The sequence below is a fragment of the Pygoscelis adeliae genome, unplaced genomic scaffold (assembly GCF_000699105.1).
Source record: "Pygoscelis adeliae isolate BGI_AS28 unplaced genomic scaffold, ASM69910v1 Scaffold141, whole genome shotgun sequence".
NCBI lineage: Eukaryota > Metazoa > Chordata > Aves > Sphenisciformes > Spheniscidae > Pygoscelis > Pygoscelis adeliae.
In genome coordinates this window covers 458100-476140 of record NW_008824231.1, presented here as the reverse complement: position 1 = coordinate 476140, position 18041 = coordinate 458100, and the positions used below count along the sequence as shown (strand labels likewise).

Sequence of the window (18041 nt, the reverse complement as noted above, 5' to 3'; positions counted from 1 at the left end):
GAATGCTGAAAGAAAAATGAAATGCGCAACTGGCTGGAAGCTGACATTTAGACATATTCAGAGAAGAAGTGTACAGTAATTTTAATCAGTAATAATATTTAGCTGTTGAAAACAACACGTCAGAAGCTGCGATTGACTTTCCATCACTGAAATTTTGAAAAATTGGTGCATTCTGAAAAAAGTGCTCAAGATCCAGTAAAAAATAATTCAGTGTGCAGCTTTTGGTATTGTAGCAAGATACCAAATTAAACCAGAGCTCCAAGACCTGTTTTGGGTCTGGGGGTAAATGTTATTCTCTTTGTGCCTTCTCATTGTGCTTCCACTCCCCACACCATCTTACTGATGTTCACTCCCACAACCCCTTACAGATACTGATGAGTGACTGCATGGAAACTCCTACCAGGATGTGGGTAGTTAGAAATGGTTTGAGCAGCCTCAAGGAGGAAAAAGTGTTAGTGTGGTGCTGAATGGGGGAAGGATGGCAGGGTGAAGGGGGAGTTTCAGAGCCCCTTGCTGTTGCTGGGTTCCTTAGAACTGCCCTTGCTTGGGTTTTATTTTGGTGGCCCTCAGATTATCAAAATTATTTTTTCTGTCTTGAGAAAGAAAACAAGTAAGTCCTGTATTGACAGAAACAAATGCCGTGTGCGTTTCAGACGTATTGAAGCAAGGGTAGTTAGGCAGAAAAAATTCTGAAAGAAGTTAGCTATGTTGGAGGAGTAGCTTCTTAAACTATGTTCTCAGAGTTAAGGTTGTTTTTTAGTTAATAATGGTTTTGGCTTATGAATGGGGGTAAACCAGTTTTTTTGGTTTTGGAAGGGACTCTCCTACCATGCTGTGTAGTGTGAGGGGTGTGTTTGTGTGCTATGAAGTAGAGTATTTTCTTAACCATTTGGTTGTTGTTGTTTTTTGGTGACTATTTTACTCAAGAAAAAACAAACAGGCTTAACAGAAAACAGTTCCAGATGGGTATTTTCTTTGGTCTTGGTTCTTTTTACATTACCTAACAAATTACTGATGAAGGGAAGTCTTCTTTCCCCTTCACCTCTCCTGATCCTCACAGTGGTAACGTTCTTCTTGTTCCTCCCAAGACCATCGATCCTAGAGCCCCACCGTATGTGGCCTCCTGCCCTGAAAATTCTCCTGCCTGTCCTCTTGTTGCCTCCTTGCTCTAGTTCCCTTTCCTCCTGTGTCTCCTTCCACTCCATATCCTCACAAGTTTCTTTTACCTTTCCCACCAGCCCTTCTGCTGCTGTCTCCGGTACCTGTTCGTAGGTTGTACCAGTAGTGACAGATTAAACACCACAGCCCTGTATTGGGGCAGGGAGAACGCAAGGAGGCACTCACTGTAAAGAGGTTGAGTTTTGAACCTGGAGACTGAAGAACTATTCTAGCTATAAGGATCTGATAGGGACTAAGTAGGACCTATGAAAGCAGTGAAGTCTCCTAATTTAGGAACAGTTCTTCAGCTGGCTCTGTACCTCTGTGTCCTTCATCTCTCTTTCTCAGCTTTTTACTTCTGTGCCAGTCACCTGTTCTTCTCAACACTTAATTGCTTGCAAGTACAGTGTGCCTGTAGGAATACATACTGGGCTTTGACTATTCTACATGAGTACGTGGTGTATAATGATGTCCTATGTGCACAGATCTGCTTTTAATTAGCAGTGATTCCATCTGAGTGAAACAGCATTGAACCATGGTTTATTCTTTTCAGGGTTTCAAACTATGACATCTTCTGGTATACACACAACCTTTTCTTTGTCTTCTATATGCTGCTGATGCTACATGTTTCTGGGTAAGTAAATGGAAAACACTGTCCCTTTTCCTGAAGCACAACCAGAAAGAGCAGTTCCCTTGATTACTGCCTTTCCCTAGCTCGCTTGTGCACAGTGGGCCAACTTCTTGACAAGATACTATGCTTTTCAGTTTTTCAACAGGTTGTTGTTTAAATAAAGTTCAGACTGTAGCTTGGAGAATTGTGTGTTACTACAACCAGCTAGCACAAACTTCTTCGCTTTCAAGTTTATTCCTTGTCCATGTTACCAGTTTCTAGTGGGAAATAAAGAAAACATTATTGTTTCTTTTCTGCCCCCTCTTACCTGGCTGCTGAGAGGAGAATGTGAAGCAAAGTTGCTCGTCCTTTTCTCTTTCCTCTCTACCTTCCATCCTGACTCCTAAGGAGAGGGAAGGAGCAACCTCTCCCTAATTATCTCTGTCTCATTGCTCTGATACAAAATTTACTAGTTTTTCTTCTTGTTTTCACAAACATCAGACCAGTGTTCATGTGCCATGAGGCTGATGATCAGGTCTGTATCTGGCACAAACAAGTCCAGCTGTACCGCAAGGTAAAGCAGCTTTCACAAGTTACGCTGTGTGAAAATCTGGTCCTTTAATGTCTCTGAAGTTTCCTTTGTGGATGTAGGTGCGGAGATTGGTATAGGGAAGGGAAGGTGTATTTGAACGAGGTTTATTTCTCCATGTCATCAAACTTCTACTGAAACATGGGGTGCTGGAATGTCTGTGTGACACTCAGCACCGCTGCTTAAAGTAAACAGTGAAAGGTAATTAGGCCTAGCAAGATCACAGTATGAATATGTTGCTGAACAAAACAAACGCAGCTTGAGATCTGGTGAATTGAAATAATGAGTTCAAAACAATTGAAACTCCTGGACATAATTCCAGTTCTCTGTGTTTTGGGTTTTTTTTGTTGTGGCATAGCTCTTGTTCATAGCTGGGGAAGATGGATCTAACCTATTCTCCCCATCCTGGGGCAGGATGAACTTTTGCTAAATTATTCTTGACAGGTGTTTGTCTAACTTCTTGAAAACTTCTGGTGACTGAGATCCTCTAACCTCCCTAGGCAATCTGTTCCAGTGATTGCCTTCGGAGTATTTTTCATGCCTAGTTTAATTCATCTCCTTCACTGTATTATCCTTTGCCCATTGTCTTCCTAAACATGTTGCCACTTCATGAAGGAAGAAGTCTAGTTGGAGAAGTTTGCAAACCAAGGCTGCAGGAATACACCAAGTGTTAAACAGGCATCTTCTTGTATACAGCCTCCTTAATATTGAATTGGAAAGCCTTACAGTGCGAATGTAGAAGAACTGAGTGTCAGTTAAAAGTGGAAGAAGAATGAGTCATGGAGAGTGGGAGTCAGTTCAAGTTTAAGATGCCTAATTGTAGGTCTACATGTTTTCTAAGTGTCTGTCTCCCATTATAGTCTAATGAGTTCTAATAAATACAGTCAATGGAGCCTCGAGAATGCTTCAGCTAACCTGCTGCTACAAGTATCTACATTCAAGTGAGCTGGATTGATTTCTGGGCTCCATTGGTGATATTGATTAGAAGATCTCTTCTGAGAATAAAGTAAACTTAGACACCCATGCTTAGGTGCCCAGGTGACTCCTACATGGCATGTCCTAGAGATTTGCAGACACATGGCCAGTTACTCTATAAAGCAAGGCATTTCCTATGGCTGGAGCGTGCAGGCGGATTGGGTGAGGATTTACCTGTCTTGGGAGTCTCTCCTTTTGAGTATTTCCACAGTATTCCTGGATTCTTGTTTTGTTTCAAACTGTTACAGGTCTGTTCTTATAGTATCCTCTTCTTCAGGGTAGCCAAGCACTTCTGAGCAGTATATAAAGTGACATGATTCATCTGTCATATGTTACTCGTTTGTTCTTTCGTCCCTACCCTAAGGGAGAGGAGAATCTTTCAGGGAATTATCCTTAAAGACTTTCGTTGCTCTTGTATTTCTTGCAACATGACTTTCAAATATTTTAGTGGCTTAAGGCTTGGTGCATATCTTCATTAAATTGTCTGTATTTTAAGTCAGTAATAGCAACAACAAAAAATAGTTTATGTGAAAACAGAAGCTTGATGTTTCTAGTACCAATATACGGAGCTATAAAACATACAAAACATTTGGAGCCCGATCCTCAGCTGATCCAGATTTGGTATTACTGTGGAGTTCAGTGGGTTATGCTGGTTCATAGGAGCTGAGAATAAGAGTCACTAGAGTTATCCAAGGATTTATCTTCCAAAGGCTGAAAATTCTTAAGATTCCACCCACACATTGACCTTTAGGAGACCCCGCAAGCAACTCACCTTGAGTTGAGCAGCGGAATATGGATGAGAAGATAGGAGCAATGTCGTTCCCTATAAAAACATTGAGAACCATTGACCTCTAGCTTATCATCATAAAAATCTCAAGAAACAGTGATATATATTTTCCAGCTGTAGCCAGAAGAGAATGTTGTCTCTATTTTGGGGGTGGAAAATTGGGGCAGAGGTTGATTGTATGCCCATGCAAATAGACTGCATGCTGTGTTGCTCAGCCAGTAGGATACTTCCATATGACTTGCCCTTTTTGTCCCTTCCATTTTTGTTTGCTAAAGATGTCTGTGTCCTATTTACTGACATCCACATATCGATTTTTATGTATTCAAGTGTTGTACTGAATAAATATGAGGATGTCTCTTAGGCTCCTTAAGAGTTGTTCAGAACTCAACCTTCCTGGGAACTGATCTTGGGTGTGTAAGAAAACTTGCCTTTCCTTGACAGCTTCAGAAATGGGAGTCATTGCAGCTGCTGTTAACAGGCAGCTTTGTCATCCCAGTCTGCCGCTCAGTTAGCATGTTTGTAATAGTTTAAACAAACTAGAGATTACTGGAGGGGATGCTCATGTTTGCAGTTCAGCTATTCATGTCTCAAGGAAAACTTTGAATCCTCTTTTGGGATGTTCTGAGAACAGAGAAGCTGTGAGAGCAGCTGGCAGGCATGCACACAAGGTTGATGGAAAAAATATCGCACGTGCTGTGACTTCCAGCTAAATCCACGAGGCACCATAATATTTATGGAGCAGGGAACTAGCATAATGCTAGGGGTATCTGTCACTTTGCAAATATGTGATGACCAACAGTGATGCCAGATGCAAGCGATAGGCATGATCGGGCAATAAATACAGACAGAAGCCTGGGTGTAGGCACACAGACACCTCCCAAGTGATTCTCCCAGGGTCGGACGTGGAGTTTAGAGTGAGCAGATTTAACTTCCAAGCTGTACATTATTCACTGGACCATGCGGGAAGCTTGTTACTAGCTGTCAGGACTGCAATTCAGTAGGGAAGATTGCCAGTAGCCTGTCGGAACCTATTTAAGTTGGAAATATTGCAGATACCCTACTTCTTTCTCTTCTTGTGAATTAAACTCTGTCACTGCTGCTGCTGTGTGTGTGTACGTTGGGAAGAGGAGCAGGAAGCATATGTCCTTATGTTTGACTGTATACTTGAGATGAGCCTTCACCACATGGCCTAGCGCTCAGAGGACACGTCTCACCAGACATTGTGTCCGTGTACCTTATTTCCCACCCAGCACCATCCTATACAGCTGTCATTTAGCCCTTTGTTTTTTTAAATATTCCTCCTTGTGGTTTTACTGTCATCAAATCCAGATTTGGAGGCAAGTAGTACTTCCAAGGAATTTTATTACTAGTATTATCGGTTCTTCCCTGTTTTGAATGATTCATTCATGTGTTGAGATATCCCAGAATGTCTCAGGTTTCCACTTCTTTCTTCATAGCTTCTAGGTGCAGCTGCAAAGTTCTCACTTCTTTTTACTATAAATTTAACTTGAGCTTAAAAAACAAGCATTGACCCCGCAAAATAATTTGCAAGAAAGGTTCCTTGGCCATGATTCAGTACTTTCTTTTTTCCTTCTATCTATTTGACAAGATGCTATTCAAAGGAGCAAATTATATCATTGTGTGCAAACCTGATAAACAACAAAGTAATGGGAACGTTCCTGCAGTTTATGATTTGGCAACTTAGGCCACTTCTGCTACGGACTGCCTTAAAAAATGGGGCTTGCTGACTGTAGGGAGGATGAGTGAAAACAGCCTGGCTGTGATTGAACTGGAAATGTGATTATTTAATTTTTTTTCAAGGCTCCCACAATATCTCCCCCTTTCAAGCAGTATTAAGCTTGAGGCTATTCAGTGGGGGAGTGCCAAGTGAGCTGGAAAAGTTAAACCTTGCCTCTAGTGACAGACGGCTCTATTGTTGCAAAGCTTCGATCTCATTGAAAGTCCTGAAAGCAAATGGAATAAAAATTCTTACAGAAGATGAGCTATGTGACTGCTTTCTAAAACCCTCTCTGAATTAAGATAAGTTGCTTGGTCTTGACTGTTACTTCAGTCTCTCTGCTATTTTTATTTTCCTGTAGGGGAGTGCTCAAGTACCAGACCAACTTAGAGGAACACCCTCCTGGTTGCTTTAATCCTAACAAAACACTTGAAGAGAATATGACGGTGCCAAAGGCTTTTGAAGAGACGTTTCCTGACTATACTACTGAACGTTTCCCAGAGGACTTATCAGTACCAGAACCCTTTGTACAAAATAACTTTATGAGAATTTGTTCTGAGGAACCCAAGTTCCAGTCACACTTCCCAGAGGTCTGTATGATCCGACGTTTCAGGTATTACAAGCCATGCCAAGTCTTTCAGTCAGCCATAACCACTAATTATTGCTTTTCCAGACCAGATGTTTTAATAATGGAAAATATTATTAAAACCTTTTAGGCATTCAAAGATTTGGTGGGGGAAAAACAATCTGTATTAAACTTTGAACTGCATTACAATGTGGTGTATAGAATAGGGTGGAAAAATGTCAAGAGATTGGCTGTAATGTTCTTTTTTGCACAACACGGTAAGAGATGTATTGGTCTTGCTATAAATGTGACTTTAAATTACAGCGTAGCACTTCAGAGAAAACATTTATATAACATATTCATAAGGTCCCTTTGTGAGCTTTGTGTGGCAGTAGTTAATTGAAATAATCAAACTCCATTTGTTCTCTTTTTTTACCATACGGATGCAAGTCCTAATACTCATTTCTGGGTTGCAGTTGGTTGTGGTTTGGCTTTGTACAGCCTGTTGTTTGCAGACAGGATTGTTTTATATGTGGCGTGGGTAAATGAGTATGATGACAGTGGGGATAGAAAAGCCTTTTCTTTTTCTGTTTTCCGTTTTCCTTTTGTTTCTTTATGTTTTGTGGCAGCAGCTTTTTCTTCATCCAAATTTTCTCTTTTCTTTTGAGAAAAGATGAGCTGGGCTGTATTGGCAAGTAGCCTGAGGAAGTTTGGGAATATGGAGTTCACAAGTCCAGGGCCCACCATTCAAGGTGGTCCCATAACAGACCTCACAGGAGTTTCTTATTATTATAATTGTTTTCTGTAGAACACATATGTCCCTTACTAGCTGCAGTGGGAACCCATTTTACTATGGAGCATGTAATCATAATAAGAAACAGTCAGTTCTGCATTGAAGTCCTCCAACAAAGTTCTTTGGATTTGTATTTTGTTGTGGTAATACTCCTGGATTACAAGCGTCGATGTATATCTGGCTCCATATGACCGACAGGACATCGAACAGTCTTCTTTGGGGCTTAAGATGTCTACTTTAGAGCCATTTATGGGAACAGAAGAGCCATGGAAAGAAATGGCCACTCAGTGTTCTCCTGACAGCTCATAATATTTTAGGACTTTTTTGGATTTGGAAGTGTTTTATGCACTTAGCAATACGAAGTCTAAAAAAAAAAAGCCTTAGTTCTTGTGAGCCCACTGAAGTTTTTAAGGCCAGAGGTGCTTGAGGAAATTGATACTCTTGTTAGTTGCAAGAGATGCTGATGTGTAACATCAAAAATTGGGAAGGGAAGATGGATGAGGGTTGAGGGCACTTCCGTGCCATGGCTTGAATGACTGAGCAGATGTGGAATTAGTAGTTAGCTCTGCCATAAGCTGTTAGTAATTGACTCTTAGGATGGGATTTAGCCGAGCAGCTGCAAATGTCTCCATCTGAGGTAGCGATCCAGGGCTCCCCATATGATCAGTGCAGAGAAATGGGCATTTTCAGGGCATTATTTGACTAGCATATGCACCTTCCACAGGGACAAATGAATCGTGATTCAAAAGTGCCCATTTCTCTCCCTTGTCTATGATTTTACACTAGCTTAATATAAGCATAGATTCTATAGCACAAGAATTGCTTCTTTCTCAGTTTTTTGCTTGTACCTGAGATGATTAAAAGAGGGCAATAGTCAAATAATATTGCAAGCCAGAAAGTGTTTTTCCATAAAGGTTAACCAGTTTTATAGTACTCCGGTCTGTTAGATTTTGAAACAGTGTGTGTACTGTGTCTGTCATTCACTGCTGAAACCAGGTGCAATCTAACTACATAAAACCAGAGTAACATGGTTGCAAATGAGGTCATTAGCATTTTGTTCCTGATGAGTTTTATGATTGAAATCATTTGTGCTTGTGCGTGATGCTGCCGGTTAGACTGATTAAGCCTCCATAGCGTGCTTGGATTTCTGCACGTAGAGAGATGTGGAGGTTACTTGTGACCAAAACACTGTTCCACAATAGATGTGAAATGAGGTCCTGCAAGCAGTCATGTAGTTTTGAAATTAGAAAACATAAAGTGAAAAGTCCTTGAGGTAACGTATTTTTGTTCTCCCATAGACCTGGTTTTGGATTTCTGGACCTCTGTGCTTGTACTGTGTGGAAAGGCTGTACCGCTACATCCGCAGCAATAAACCGGTCACAATAACTTCAGTGATAAGCCATCCCTCCAATGTCCTTGAAGTAAGGATGATGAAAGCCGACTTTAAAGCAAGGCCTGGTCAGGTGAGTTAATGTGCCTCTAAAAAATCCCTGCTGTTCATGTAGCATCATCTGTAGGGATAACTTTCACTTTGTATGTACTAACCCATCGCTGAATGTTTTGAACGTATCTTTTCTATCATTTTATTTTCTCTGGCTGATTTTGTTTCAGTATGTTATTCTACACTGTCCAAGAGTGTCCACACTGGAAAGCCATCCATTCACCCTTACAATGGTAAGAAATATGATTTTTTTCTGTATTTTCCCTTTTATTTATATTTGGTAAGCAAATGGTGTTTATTGCCTTCAAGGTGAAAATTCCCTCCAGAAGAGCTTATGTTTTATTTATGAGGGTATCAGTGATTATGAAATGGGATGATTATTATGTATGACAGTACTCAATACATATTTAATTTTCTCCACTGTTGAGAAAATGATAATGGGAACTTTTTTCAAAGTCTTCCATAAATGAAACACAATAATAAATAAATAAATAAAATCCATGTGATTTTGATCATTGTTTCATAAAAGAGGTTTCAGATGTTTTTGTAGACCTTAACGCAGAATGAGCACGAACTGTAATAAATTTTCTGTCGTCTTTCCTATTCAATGAAAAGACATTCCTGCAACTGCCTTTACCAAAGTAGAAAAACATCAAGTTTAAAAAAGAAGTTTCTAAAATAGTCTTCTGCTTTATTTTTATATTAAGACATACATTGATGACTTAAAGTGTTATACCAGTGAAGTCATACAACATTGGGATTATTACTTACTCAGCTCAATTGATCTAGAATGGGAACTGGACCCCTGGAGACAGACTGGAATAAAGTGAAATTGTATATAAATATATCTGAAGTTCTCCCGGAGTGAGCAGTGCAGAGGCCTGGGAGATGCTACCAGAAAATCTCTGTACTGCACTGGCTGGGTTGTTACAAAACACAGAGTCTAAGGCTGAATATTAGTGGCAGCCTTTTCCTTCCAAAGGGAATAATTTAGGATCACCTGAAACTGATATTCTTCTTCAAGAAGACCATGGAGATAAATATTCACATTTGATTCTTTTCTTTGGACTGATAACTGATACTTTATCCCCAGTGAATTGTACCTAGTGCTATGGAACAGCTGAGATGTTTTAATGTTACTTGAGATTCAGAGGGCACAACCAGGTCCTGTCCACTCCCAGCTCTTTGGTTTTGTGGGGTGTTTTGTTTTGTTTGTTTTAATTTATTTATCTATATGCTGAGCCAGCAGGCAGGTACTGTCACAAGGGAACCCACACTAAATTCCATCCAAAATAAATTTTGTGCTGTAAATCTGGGAGTGAATCTCACTTAAAGGAAGCTGCCTCTGTATAGCTTGGTGAAGCAATATTGGCACTTGCATAGCCTGATTTTTGCAAAATTTTCCTGGCTATTCACTTAACTGGTAGAAAGCAGAGACGTGTGTTATTTATCTGTTGTTAACTCCAGTAGGCAATTTTTAAGGCTTTCCTCTGTGTAGTGCGTGAAGATGACTAGATGTGCAATGCTGAAAAATGATGTGCATTGCAGTACTGATGGAATGGTAGCTGTCTCTTGTGCAGAATGATTCAATCAGTGTTTATTTGTATTTTTTATTAGTTTAGTGATCAGAAAATAAATTTAAAGAACTTAGCATAAGTCTCAGATTGCTCTTAACATTTGTTTGGCCCTAGCATAGCTATATTTAATAAAGTTACACCTGTTTTATAGCAGTGGACATATCTTATTTAAACATTAATCTCAAAACATCATGTTCTTGATTTCTGACTGTCCATCTCAGTGGAAATTAAAATAACGGCAATAATTTGGTCATTAGTAGTAATTGCACAGTTTGGAAACTATGGGACCGTTAAAAAGATTTAGTCTCCTTATTTTAGGACACTGCTAAAACAATGGATCGTGCGGTTCTAATTTCCAGAAATAATGTCATCAAAGGATATTAGGCCTGGTTCAGTAGTCTTTTCTCTGGCAAAACTTCTTATTTGTTATGATGAGAGTTTTTATCAGAAAAGAGAATGCTGACATGGACCTACTGGGTTAAATCATAGGATGAAGTTGAATAGGATGTTTTACTGAAGTCAGATTCTTTGCATGGGTTGAGGATTTCATCCAGTACTTAAAATGGCATACTATAATAACGGATGTTACGAAAAAATATTTTTGCACAAAACCTTCTAGATCTAGGAGCTATGGAAAATAGATCTCTTGTTGTGAGTCTGAGTTTTCTTAGTGAATATAAATAACTCATTTATATTCAGATAATATGCAGTATATTTCAGATATATAAGTCTGGTTGATAAATTACAGTTTGTGTAACTTTTACAGCCACGTATTAAATATATAATGTTAGAACTAGCAATTTCCACTCATGCAGAATGCATTATATTTTAAGTATGTAATACTAGGCTGGGCAATTTCTGTTCATGCTCAATGCTTTATACTTTAACGTACATTGATATCCTTCAGCATAACAACATATCCTTCAAGATCGCATACATGTTTTAACTATTACAAGATATGAAGTTACCACTGAGTTACTGAGCTTCATTTTTATTGCGACAAACATATTTCGGTAGAATGTCAACTATGCTGGAGAAATGCTGTTACTGGGTAAATGGCTGTTTTACAGCATAATGAGGATTTGAAATGTCTAGGTTTATGGCAGTCTTTTTGCCCAGCCTAAGCAGGGGACAGTCATTTCCACCTGTCTTTCTAGGTCATAGAATATGCCTTGGGCTGCTGTCCTGCTTAGAAAGCTTTTTTTTTGTTTAATATGATGCCAGACATGGGACTGTGCTTATAGAGTGTGTAGGCAATAGCTTAACTCAGTATTTTTTCTGCTCCCATCTGACCTACTTGTAGTTACCAAGCAAGCTGGAACACTACTGCTGCTTCTTTTGTTGGATGATGATAATCTCTGGGTTATTTTTCTAGGCTGGTGTAGGAGCGTGGGGCTCAGAGCCACAGCGAGAGCAGCATGAGGGGCATGTGGGGCTTCGGATGCTAGAAGCGCAGCACAGCGCAGCGATGACTGCAGCAGAGCTAGGGGGAAGGCTGCAGCCTTCTGCTGTTGTCCTGCTTAGGCTCTATGCGATGTCCTGTCTAAGCTGATGAAACATCTCACGGTGCCTGGAGTATGCTTAAAAGGCAAAAAGTGACCAGTTCAGGCATATCTTTATACTCTAAACGAGGACTGTAAGCAAAAGCAGAAAGGAAGGGGTGAGTCAGCGTGGAGTCATGCAGATATTTTACTAGTCCCTTCCCTTTTTGAGATTGTGTCATATTTACAGTTTAGCTCAGTTTCTTACATAATGTCGGGATGGAGGAAAACACTGGGAGGCTGTGTAAAGGGCCTGAACCCACTCCCATTGCACTCTGGCAAAGCTCCCGCTTGTTTCACTCGGAGCCAGAGGGAGCTCTGAATCGTAACCAAGTGAGCATAAAGAAGTAAGCGTTGTTCAGAAATGTGTGCATTGGCATTTATTTTCTTTTCCTTTTTGTCATTTGAAAGCATTCTTCCCCCTGCTAATGGAGGAATAAGCAGAAGTCATTGGTACAAAATGCGTACGGGAATTTGGAGAAGCAAAATCCATGTTGCTCTGAACTCAGAGCTGCCAGTCTGGCTTCTTTGCTAACCTGTGACCTGGCTCTGCTGTCAAAGACTTCATGTCACAGAGTCACAGAATGGTTGAGATTGAAAGGGACCTCTGGAGATCATCCTGTCCAACCCCCCTGCTCAAGCAGGGCTTCCTAGACCCAGTTTTCTAGGACCATGTCTGGATGGCTTTTGAATATCTCCAAGGATGGAGATTCTACAACCTCCCTGGGCAACCTATTTCAGTGCTCGGTCACCCTCAAAGTAAAAAAGTGTTTCCTGGTATTCAGAGGGAACCTCTTGTGTTTCAGTTTGTGCCTATTGCCTCTTGTCCTGCCACTGGGCACCACTGAAAAGAGCCTGACTCCATCCTCTTTGCACCCTACCTTCAGATATTTGTATACATTGATAAGGTCCCCTTAAGCATTCTCTTCTCCAGGCTGAACAGACCCAGCTCACTCAGCCTTTCCTCATAGGAGATGTGCTCCAGACCCTTAATCATCTTCCTGGCCCTTTGTTGGACTCTCCCCAGTATGTCCATGTCTCCCTTGTAGTGAAGAGCCCAGAACTGGACACAGTGCTCCAGATGTGGCTGCGCCAGTATTGAATAAAGGGGAGGCATCACCTCCCTCGACCTGCTGGCAATGTCACTTGTACACTCTGAAGTTCAGGCACTTGGAGAACCCAATTTTCTCTCATGAACGATGTGGAAGCTGGCATTTTTTAACTCCATTTTTGAAGCATGCTTCCACTGTTTTTTTATTCACTAGTGTGACCCCTTGACATTGTTATCCATTGGAAAGTCTGGGAATGGTAATGAAGGGATGACCCAACATCTGGGATTCCTGCAAGTAACCTGCTGGCCAGTTCTAGGTAGTTCATAGTGGGCTACTAGCTTCACACTGTCTTCATTGCTCCATTGTTTTTGATTTCACTTTGACAAAATGCTTTCTTTTTAACATGTTTTACCGTACTTTTTTCACCAGTTTCTATACACAACTGTACACAACTGTTACTATGCTGTGTAAAACAGTGTGAGTAACATTTTCAGTCCTGTACTCCCTTGCGTCCAACTTACTTATTTTAGATAAGATATTATTGCATCTTACAGTTGAATCTGAGCAGAATACTGTCAGCTCCAAGATATTTTGATCTGTAGTGGGGAGAAATATTTTCTGTAAATAAATACTTTAGTTGAGCGTTTGTAAAGGGACAGATGATTTTTGTGTGTTTCCACTTGATGAACTCTTAAGGAGATTTGTCTTTCAGACCAAGTGCACAGTATGGTCTGGAGATCAGACCATCCAGAGAAACATCAGAAATCTTCTCTTTAGTGCTCTGCTTCCCCAGACGGACATTTCTTTACACTTCTGTGGAAGAAAGCGTAGAACTCATCTGCTGTGGAATGCAGTTAAATGTCATTGTCTATAGCAATCTTTAAAGCCCTTGGAAAAGAAAACAAGTGTCAGCAATAGTACCAATTTCTAGTAGTGAGGATGGTCCTTCATTACAGTTCATATATCCAAAACATTGCTTCCGCTTTCTTTAGTATAGAAAGCCCCACCTCTTATCAAAACTAAGAAAAAAAATAGTTTATGGAGATAATTCCATCTTTTTTTTTACATTTTGAAAAACATTTGTTTCCTCTGACTTCGTTATGGTTGCTCTTTGTTTTAAGTCGTATGAACAAGAAGAGACTCAGGCTTGCCGTTTATGGTAACATTGGCTTTCTTTCCATCTCCATCTTACATTTTCCACATAGTATTGAATTCCCTCTCTTTCCAGACACTTAACCACACTACTGATTATTTGCAGCAGCATGAAATGGTACTGACCATTTATGGCTGCGCACTTCCTTTTTTTGATAATGAATGACTTCAGAAGTAGGTTCCTGTTTAGAATATATACTAGTGTCTTACAAGAGAAGTCACCTTTTCTGCTATGTTTTTGCAATTTCTTGCATTGGCATGAAGTGATTGGCAGTAAGCCTCGTGGAAATAGCCTTGTGTTTTGCACATGTTAAGTGCTTCAGAAGATGTGCTGGGTCCTTTCATGTGGTCTCTGCTGAATCTACTACAGAGTCAAGGCAAGCCACAAAACCTCACAAGCTGCAGTTCAGACAGCTTGGCTACCAAAAGACTGGTGTCTACTCCCAGCACCTCATAAAGCTTGGTAACCTTGTTGTTTTAGTAGTGTTGATTCGCTTGTGGCAAAAGAAGGTAGGAAACAATTACATCACTTCATGTGGAACTTAGATTGTGACAGACCTTGAAATAAGAACAAGACCAAGAGACGAATTCTTCTAAATTTGGCGATGGCTCAGATCTGAGGTTTGGTGAAAACTTCTGCTCTGCAACAAACATCCACAAATGCAGGATCAAATAATCTGTTATCTCAAATTTGTGACAGTTTTGGTTTGTCACTAGCTGCTGTCATGCCCCCATTTCCCCTTGGAACTAAAATCTATGTTGCACGAAGATAGGAGATACTGTTCTGCTGTTGTGGTGTGAATTCAGAGCTCACTTAAACTGCTGGCTGCATAGCTTGAAGTTTAAAATCCTTCCTTCTGGTGCATGCAAGGAACAGCACAAACTGTTCAAAACTGTTCTTTCAGTGGGTACCGTCTTTAAACTAGGAGTATCACCTCTGAGGAGAAAAGGAAATTAGTCCCGATGGTACATGCAGTAGAGAACTGAGTCTTCCATCAAAGCTTCTTTACTGCTGCCTTTTACAGTGGTGGCTATGGAGGAAAGCGTAGCAGGTGCTGTGGTGATTGAATGAGTCAGTTTGCAGTATCCTCTTTGCTGAAGTTGAACTGCTGATGGAAAGGCTTCATTAAGTTTTGTTTTATGGCAACAACATAGATCTGCTATTTGGAATAGTAATTTTTTTTTTTTTTTTTCCAGCTAAAATGTTGGGTCTCAAGGGATTGTCCTCTTTCATTTCTGACAATTGTATATGTCTACAATAGATTATCTTTTCAGGTATTTTGACACTTCACCATAACAAGATATCTGAAGTATTTAGCACCCAAGGCATGAGACCTCAGAGTTTTATGCATTATATGTAGGCACTGAGACAACACTTCCTCTAGACTGGCACTCTTGTCGTGCAAAACAGACAAAGGGGGGTGATTTTGGCTAATCCATACTTCTGTAGTACGAGGGCGAGAGACTCTTCCAAGAGACATTCAGGACAGGAGCCAAACCTTAAATCCTCTCAATCACATTATTGCATTGACTAGAGAAGGTGCTAGAGTTAGTCCCTGGGAATCCCCCGTCAGATGCTGGAGAGGAGGGAGGCTTTAGGAGTTTCTGGGAACTGAATTCTGCATTCTGTAGTTCTTGTCTAGTGATTTCAGTGACCCAACCACAATTCCTTTCTTCATTGCAGTTACTCGGGCAAATAATCCATATTGAATCAAAGAATCATTAAGGTTGGAAAAGACCTCTAAGATCATGAATTTCTCTGAGATTTGGGACATCATTTTGCTAGAAGTGATGAAACAATAAATCTTAGGCCACTAAGCTCAGGCTCTTCAGGCAGAGAAAAAGCATTGCCTGATCTGTATAGGTCAACCTTCACTGACTGACTTGACATAGAGTTTTCATTCCTTTCTCCATCATTCCTCACAACCCAGCACGATTGGTAGGATGCCCCCTCCCATCCTGCAGTTCCCCTTTAAGCATCCAGAATCCCTTTTGGAAACAATTAAAAAGCCACCTGTTATTAAGATAAAAGGCTTAATGTGAAGATGTTAATCTACATTGTAAGAAGTTGACTGTATGTAGAAAGAGTACCACCTCTTCTGCTCCTGTGAACAGTGCAACCTTAAATATTTTGGATAAATGTCCTTATACTGTACTCATATCTATAAAGCTGTCCAGGACCTCATTTGTTGTTCCAGGAGATATGTATCCTGAGCTTGATGTTTGTTGTCTTTTCAGATTAATACTGTTTTAGCACTGAAGTTGTCCTTCGGTGACTTTTTTTTTAACTAACACATACATGTATACCAAGATATTCTTGTTGATATTCAGACACAGGTAACTTGCATAAGCTCTTGTTGAGCTTTCTCTGCCTCTCTGTTTAAGACGTACTCTGCATATCCAGTGATTAGTAGCTTTATGAGATGGAGTTAATAGAGGCAGATGGCATGGAAGTGGCACATATAAAGCAAAAAATAAAACCAAAACAGAGAACCCAAAGCAAAGATCCCAGCCTTTAGACTCCAGGACTTTATGAAATACCTGCATTATATTAGCATGAGTGGCTGCTTCTTCAGATCCTCCAAAGAGTTTTGGCTCTTCATTCAGTGTCTAGATCCTTGTTCTGGTAGCAGGTAAGCAGAGATTAACTACCTGCAACAGGTAGTTTGACACTTTCTTTGACACTAGAAATTTTCTCCTGTGTCATAATGTGCTCTGACCTCCCCGACTTCAGGGCTGCATAACAAATCTGCTTTTAAATCCTGTTGAAGTAGAAACTGGAAGAGTCTGGTAATAAAAAGCTCCAAGAAGTTCTGCCCTTTTGCTGGTTCTCCATCTTTTTGCGCAGGTGGTTATTTTGAAGCAGATCACATCAGGAGGATTTGCAGTGTGACATCTTTCTTCCTTTCCTTCCACATACAGTTCTGTATGAGTAAGAAAAGAAAAAGTCCAGAGGGACTTGAATTCTCTGCTCATATACATGGATGGTCAAATCCTTGCTATGTCATTTATGGGGTGTAGAAAGTTAAGGGGCCAGTATGTGTGTGTTTTTTAATAAGTCAAAGCTGAGTTTTGAGAAGGGGAGAGGACAAGTTTGCATATGCAGACGCTCAGATCCACAGGCAAAATCCAAGTATGTATTACTGAGGAAGAATACTTTGTCTGGTTAGTATCCAAATTAAAATTCTATAACGTGATAATTACAGAAGCCCAGGCAGAGAAACTCAAGTCCATTAATCATCTCAAAGTAGGTAGAAGAATTACCTGAAAGAGGTTTCTGGATGTACATGACAAATTATAGTACTGTACCTAAACGTCTCAGAGCTATTACTTAGTCATACATTTTCTACCTTTAATGTTTTTGTTTTGTTTAGTTTGATTTTTTTGTAGACTGAGTTTTCCTTGTTACCTCTGCACCTCTATTTAAGTCCATTTGGTATCTGGATTTAGGCATGGTAGGATTACAAGGTGATGGTCCTGATCTGTACCTTTACATTTTTGGGCTTGGTGCCTTGTCAGAAAGGTCTCGGCAAATAATACAATGTCACAAGTAACACATTTGCTTTTGTAAGAGAAAACCAGTGTTTTGTAGAGCCAAGGTTGTCTTTATCCCTGAATGATAGAGTTCATTTAAAATTAGTGAAGGTATTAATAGTTTAGCAGTGAAGTTTTAGCTCTAAGCTTCTTTTAAGCAAGAAATTTTGTACTGCGCAAGGAACAAAACTGGAGATGATGGAGAAACACATGCCCTGTACTGTAAACTCGAGAAATAAACTATCCACAACAGGAAAAGCCTAGGGGCCAAATTCTGAAATACTTAAAAAAAAAACCCTGAAAAGTTATTGGAAGTTTGCCTGAGTAAAAAGTATGTAAGGACATTGGGAGGTAAGTTCATACTGACAGATGAATACAATAAAAACAAAATCTAACACGATGACATTCTAGTAAGATTTGTTAAATATATTGTGCAAATGGTTGTGAAACTTGTCTTTATGAGATGATTTACAGAGCATTTAGGGAAATGCGGATATTGTGAAGTATCTTGCTGGCAAACTAAAGAAAT

The 18041-nt window shown here is 40.0% G+C and overlaps 1 protein-coding gene across 2 annotated transcripts in view; it reads left to right on the top strand.

The window, feature by feature from the left end:
• Positions 1–18041, top strand: part of NOX4 (NADPH oxidase 4) — a 99856-nt gene that overhangs the window by 10027 nt on the left and 71788 nt on the right. For both annotated transcript variants that reach the window (XM_009334834.1, XM_009334832.1), the window contains exons 6-9: positions 1712–1792; positions 6219–6447; positions 8514–8678; positions 8827–8889. In XM_009334834.1, the coding sequence (XP_009333109.1) occupies positions 1712–1792; positions 6219–6447; positions 8514–8678; positions 8827–8889 (538 nt within the window). The remainder of the gene's footprint in view (positions 1–1711; positions 1793–6218; positions 6448–8513; positions 8679–8826; positions 8890–18041) is intronic.